This window comes from Sipha flava, unplaced genomic scaffold (genome assembly GCF_003268045.1).
Source record: "Sipha flava isolate LNK unplaced genomic scaffold, YSA_version1 42_pilon_pilon, whole genome shotgun sequence".
Lineage (NCBI taxonomy): Eukaryota > Metazoa > Arthropoda > Insecta > Hemiptera > Aphididae > Sipha > Sipha flava.
This window is the reverse complement of record NW_020273159.1, coordinates 1,130,189-1,137,124: the sequence shown is the minus strand read 5'-3', so window position 1 is coordinate 1,137,124 and position 6,936 is coordinate 1,130,189. Positions and strand designations below refer to the sequence as shown.

The 6,936-nt window shown below is 25.1% G+C and overlaps 1 protein-coding gene across 1 annotated transcript in view; it reads right to left on the bottom strand.

Moving 5' to 3' along the window:
• Positions 1-2,009: 2,009 nt before the first annotated feature.
• Positions 2,010-6,936, bottom strand: part of LOC112689078 (corticotropin-releasing factor-binding protein) — a 40,382-nt gene continuing 35,455 nt past the window's right edge. The window contains exons 5-7 of the mRNA XM_025562587.1: positions 5,828-6,009; positions 5,649-5,751; positions 2,010-2,742 (exon numbers count right to left, since the gene is read on the bottom strand). Coding sequence (XP_025418372.1) covers positions 2,606-2,742; positions 5,649-5,751; positions 5,828-6,009 — 422 coding nt within the window. The 3' untranslated portion in view covers positions 2,010-2,605. The remainder of the gene's footprint in view (positions 2,743-5,648; positions 5,752-5,827; positions 6,010-6,936) is intronic.

Below are 6,936 nucleotides of genomic sequence, written 5' to 3'. Positions count from 1 at the left end.
AATTACACTGGGATCACAATATCAACATTCAGACAATCTTAGCTCTTTAATATTGATAATATCAACTAAGTAAATACTATTTATATAGCTCAATTATATTTATGTTTAAACGAAATGATAACAACTTGAGAAATTGAATCTTTTTATATATTCTAGATAGTATCGTATCTTTTGAAAAATCTACAAAGATAGATTGATGATTGTTTTTTCATATTTTTATACCCAAAAAAAAAAAAAAAAGAGAAATCAAGAACTTTTTAGAAATGCTGTAATAAAAATCAAAATTTAATCTTATCGTTTTAATCATCAAAAATATATCAAAAAACTGTTGCCAAATGAGTACAAAGTATAAACACTTTGAATGACTGTTATATATTGTTATATGTTGAGTGTTAACCATTAATATCAATCAGACGATATTAGGTGCGTAGAGATTTCATTTTTTAACGATATTACACTATTTTAATACTTTTCGACAGATAATGTTATAATATTTTTCATAGAAAATTGTTTTTTCTTTTAATTTCGGCCAAACTATCATTCTTTTTATAACCCATGCTTATTGTTGTATCATATACATACATTAAATATTACAGTATTTACATTTTGGAAAAGCAATGGCCCATGAATAAGATTATTTAAAAATTAAAGAGGAGCAATTATTTTTGTGTGTGTATAATATTAATCAAAAACAATTTTTTCTACTATTGAATCAAAACAAATATGTCTAACACGAAATACTCAGTAATCACGGTATACTTATTTAACTATATTAATCAACAAGATGAACAGTATTTTTATTAATCTAGTGTCAATCGATTAACGTATATTCTTAAAACGTATTATTTTAATAAAAATTAAGAAAAAAATTGAATATTGTTATTTATATCTTACATAAAACACATTATATAGTGTACCGTCATAGTGTTTTGCAATATTTTTTTCTGTTAAAAAATGTTGAAAAATAGTTAAACTAATGTGATACCTTTGGGTTATGTCATTAATGGAGTTTTAAAGTTACTATTTGAATCATTAAAAATCATAACAAAATTTTAAATACATCTAACTACTATGTTAGCTAATCAATTACATCAATAAATTAAATTATCAATTTATAGTAAAAATTGTCTAAATTTAAATGGTCTAAATGTTTCCTACAGATAAAAAAAAAGGTTTATAATTTATTTATTAAATTAATATACTTTATATTAATACTTTATTTAATACTAACAAACCAATAACTTATTATTATAATGCTCCTCTTTTCACATTCATATAAACATTGAATTTAAGTTTTATTGCAAAAAAAATTAGAATACCAATTTCTTTTTTGCTCATGCGACATTATGTCGTTGGCTAAATTAAACACGTATTATAAAATAAATTATATTTTTAAAAAAAACACGTATTGTATTAATAAATTATATTATTAAGTAAAAAAAAAAAATAAAACCTATGGTTACCTACCTAGAATAATTAAGTTAAATGTTTAATTTTAAGCTAGAGATTTAAGTAAATTATATAATGCCTATAATAATTATTTGGTAAAAAAACTGCTGACTAGTTGTGCTAATGGCCTAACTGAAATTGTACAAGAATATCTGCCTGTCAATTCCGTAAACATTTATATAAATCTATTTTTTTTTTTTTTTTTTTTTTTTATAGTGGACGGGCTAATTTTATAAGCATTGGTTTTCTTATGCAGACTGCACACCCACCTAGGCACTATCTTGTAGCCGATAGTAAAGGCAAAACAAATCGTATGTGTATTTTATGTCAATTAACCAGACTGCGATTTTAGATGAATAATTTAAAAAAAAAAAAAAAAAACTTTAACCATTATAACAATAATAATATATCAAATACTATTATAATAATATATAATATAATGGTAATGCATAGAAAATAGAATATTTATTTTCATTTTGCTGCCTTCTGTTAAACTATAGTTAATGACGTTATTGTGTTATATTTAATGAAGATAATGTCAATAATTGTTTAGAGTCATATTCAATTAATAGGATTCAATTTATTGTTGAAAATCTTGTATGTCACGTATTAAACTTAGACCTATTTTTGTACACAATTTATATAGTAGATAGATTTAAAACTCTGGCTGGCTTAATATATGAAATAGAAAACTATACGGTTTCATAATATTCTTATCATATTGTATACATGTTTTGATGTCCTTAATTTTAAGTGTTTATTATTAGTTCAGAAAACAGAATAATGTCGGTGAAATCTTACATAACATAAACATATCAAACTATACGCATGCATATCATTAATTTAGACTTATTATTGTAAGAAGTATTATAATTTATTATCCGTTTTTGTCCGGTGAATGTACTTTGTAGATGTATGTGTACTTATATACATATATACATGTACGTATTATATATATATATGTATATACGTATCAATATCACAAAAAAAAATTACTATGAATATTTTAATGTATGAATGTTGAACGCTATGTGTTCATGTTTGTTTTTTGAAAATTGGACAGATATAAAAACATAAACAAATATTGAATCATTATTTATTGGAGGGAAGGGATTTCTGATTTTTTTTATGTATATATAATGTATATACTCTATTCCTATTGTCCACACACTAATGTCGGCGTAGCTCCACCATCGGTAGGTGCTACGGCTACTGTGACAGCATTGTGAAACTGACCACTTGATACAAGTCTCACAGTGGTCACGCCACACATTATTGTTTCCACGGAATGCTCTAGAAAAAGAAAAAAAGCAAAATATTCGATTTTTAAACCAGACGAGTTTAAATAATTAAATTAACATACATGCAAATACAGGTTTATATAATAAATATATATATATATTGTAATAATTTATTAGAATTACCCATTTCCGACGATTTATTTAATAGAGGTATATTCAGTGATAGTTCACCATTTAAAAAATAATCAAACATTTTAACTTTTTATAATGACTATCAGGAAAACTGTAAATGGTTTTTTATTTCATTCATTTTATGGAATAGTACAACAGACATATGTTTTTTATAAATGATTAACACATGTGTTTTGAAAATCTGAATAAAATATCAAATAATATTTTGGATTTCAATTAAGTACTATCTGTCGCAACTTCAATATAAAAAATAAAATATTAGAATATCAATTACTATAGGTACATTTCAACAGTTAAATCACATCCAAATTTTTATACTTTTTGAATATTAAAATAAATTTCCCTTGTGCTCTAAAATCCTTATATTCATAACACCTATTATTATTAATATGAAAACTTTATAAAATTTAAAACTTTAGTCGAAATTATATAAATAGTTTGAAATGGATTATGAAAACGTTTAAAAGGAAAAAATAATTAGACCCAGAATATAAAACATTAACCACGGTCGTTTAACTATTAGTAGCCCGGCAACCGTATGCGTACCTCAGGATAAAACAAAAAATGTTGAATAATGATATCGCTCTTTTATGAGAATATAATTTTATGAGACACTCATTGACTTTCATTACAATGCAATGCAATGCATTGTAGAAAATAATAAAATCAAATATGCACCATCAGTGATAAAAATAATATTAATAAGCACAATTCTCTGATCCGGCGTTTAGGACAGGCAATTATCGTACAAGTATGTGTAGAAAGAAAATATACATATTTTTCAATCTTATAGAACTTAAAAAAAATATATTTCTATATTTATTCAATAGTAATGTAAAATACAATCTGTCAAGCATTAATCTTAAACTGCAAGACAAAACTGTAATTATTCTGGCTCTAATCAATTTTCATAGTTAAGAGGAAGAAAACGGTCTAAACTCTAATATAATGTGAGATACAGTGGTTGGTGAATGGTATTGAATGTATCATTTTTTTTTAACTTAAAACCAATGAATCATTTTTCTTGAAAAAAAAATGATTCTGAATTAAAAGGTTAAGCAAATGAGTTTCTATTTCTATAAGCGATTGATTCAAATAGAACCAAAAAAGATAGGTTAAACTTTTAATAATCTATTAATCTCAAATACAAAGGCATCTAAAATATGGAAAATCTGAAAACTTCAAGTGCTTAACTCTTTCAGTCCCGAATTATTTTTTTTATGAAAAAAATTTTATTTTTGTGTTTATTGGATCATTTAGAGTATTTGTTATGTATATTAAAAAATTTTTGAATCTTAGACTTCTGGTTAATAAATCATAGTCATGGCATTGTACGAGGCCACTGAGCGTTAAGGTAGTCAACATTTTGTCGTTTATTTTGGTACAAATCTACAGTTTTATGTATTATTAACTAAATAATTAACAAAATAATCAATAAGTAAAACAATAACAAGTTAGTTTAACAAATGTATCAAATAAACTAAATTAAAATTAAAGAAATAAAAATTAAAATACTAGAAGTATTATACTATTGTGTGATAATCATGATAACGGTATCTCGAAATTCGAATATTTTGATACCACAAACACCCAATTGCCTTCCCGGAGGCCAAACAATAAACACATGTTGTGCACCGTTTGACGGTTCAAAGTACATTTCGACTATTTGTCGTTAATTTTATATATGTTATCATGGAGATTACAAAAAATCAGATTTTTTTATAACGACATTTGTGCGAATAATCAACAATATTCAAACTGATAACAATGAAATTCAAAGTTTATAAAAAGATTTTTTTTAAGTATGATTAAGTCTTATAAAAACAATTTAAACATGAGTTTTTACATTTTCAAATTGTTCTACACAACATTTTACCTATTATTCGCCAATAGATACGTTACTACCGTTTATAAATTATTTTATATCAATGTATGTACTTCATGGCCTTGTGGAAGGCCAATGGGACTGAAAGGGTTAAGAACAGCACAAATTTCGTCAAAATAATTCGAAACTATGAAATTCCATTAAAGTTTTAATATAAGTACTCAGTAAATGTATTGAGTCGCTATGATTATAATATTTATATGATATACAACTAAGTAACTAATATTAATGGATGGAAATTCATTAAAATATTCGATATCGTCAAAATTAAATTTTGTAACGCTTATAAAACTTCATTGCAATATCTCAGGAACTTTTGGTCACAAAAATAATCTTATGGAGAATCTTCAAGCTTTTAATTTTTAAGCCTGAAGAATAAAAATTTAAAGTTTTGTGTTATTAAGTTATTAAGTTTTATTTTATTACAAAAATACATATTATATAAAGTAAGTTCAGTATTTTGCAGAATTATTTTTGTAATTATATTTCAAAAACATATAAATTGTATGTTTGTTTGGTCAATTATAGAAAACTATTCATAAAAAACTAATGACAACTCTTTTTTGGTATACATATAAATATGTATAAATAAATAAATACCAAACATAGAATATTAATATATTTGTAATATAATAGCAATTTTATTGACTATATACCTGATGGTAAATTTTTTATTCAAAACTGGTCGTACATTATAAATATAATAATACTTCAAGTTAAGTATTTATTTCTATAAATATACTATTTATGTATCAACGAGTAGAAGAAACTTACTAATTTTTGTTTTATTTCATTACTTTATTAATTATTTTTAGTTCTTCTTATCATACATTTTAATCAATGCAAATTATTGTATAACCAATAAGTTTTATTCAACTGACCTGGTTCTGAATTTGTGCCGCAAATCGAGTCGATTACGGATAACTGGCCCAATCCGTCTCCACCACCCACTTGAACGAAATCTGGTAATCCTCGTTTATCACACTGCAGCATTATCTCGTCGAATTAATTATTTTAAAAAACGTAATTTTTTCAAATTTTTAACAGAAAACATTCATACCTTGTGAATCGTTCCCGTTTCGTGTTCGGTCGGATTTCTCTTTTGCCCGTGCCCAAGACCAACGCCCAACGAAAGTATTTTCACCTGAGCCGGGTTCAACATCGTTAGGCTACAGTTTACCGGTTTTCCATAATTTCTCAGTGTGTAAATGTCGGTAATGCCTTCCATGAGTATGTTACAAGCTACGAATAGAACACCAAATCATTAATAAAATTTGATAATATCTATAATATGAGTTTTCTATAGTAAAAATCGACATAAGTAAAGTACAGTTTATTAATGAAACACTCTCTAAACTAATATGAAATTTACTGTGAGTTTATTCCATTTATTCCATTTTTATTCCATTTAGTTTTATCACATTTTACTAAACACGCATAACGTATGCATGTAACTTCAACGAATAATCATCGACACGATTAAAATATTAAAACCGTTTACGCAGCCACCCAACCGAATGACTAAGATACATTAAAAACGTTTAGACTTAAAACTTTTGCAATATTAACATAAATCACTATCAAACAAAATGGGTGATATCTTAACATATGTGATATGCTTAAAATGATCATAGACCTCATTTAAGATGGAAAAATTGTTTTATTAAAGATGTAGGAATGATATAAGCTGATTGGCAACGGAGAGGAGCAGCGTAAGATAGAAATAGATGGAAGAGTATATATTTGGAGGGCTGGTATTAAAGGCTGTTACCTCTTCTAAAAAAAAAAAAATGTGACAGGCTTATTATATGTGCAAAATATTACTATAATTTATTACTCGTTATTAAATCAAATTCAATGATGTTTAAAAATTACTAAACAATTTAAACGAAATTAATATAGAATTTCAAGTCAATCACTTTTAAACATCATAAATATTTATTAAAATATTTAATAATTACATATATATATATTTAATGATACCACGTCGTACCGATGCGATCAGTATAAGATTTTATAATTGAAAAAATACAGTTATATTTCATGTACTACAACAAACATAACATTTTGTTCAAAAAAATGATTCCTTTTGTGTCTCCTCTGAGCACGAATCAAACAAATTTTAAACGTTCGATTCACCATTGATTGATAATATTGTATTTATCTACT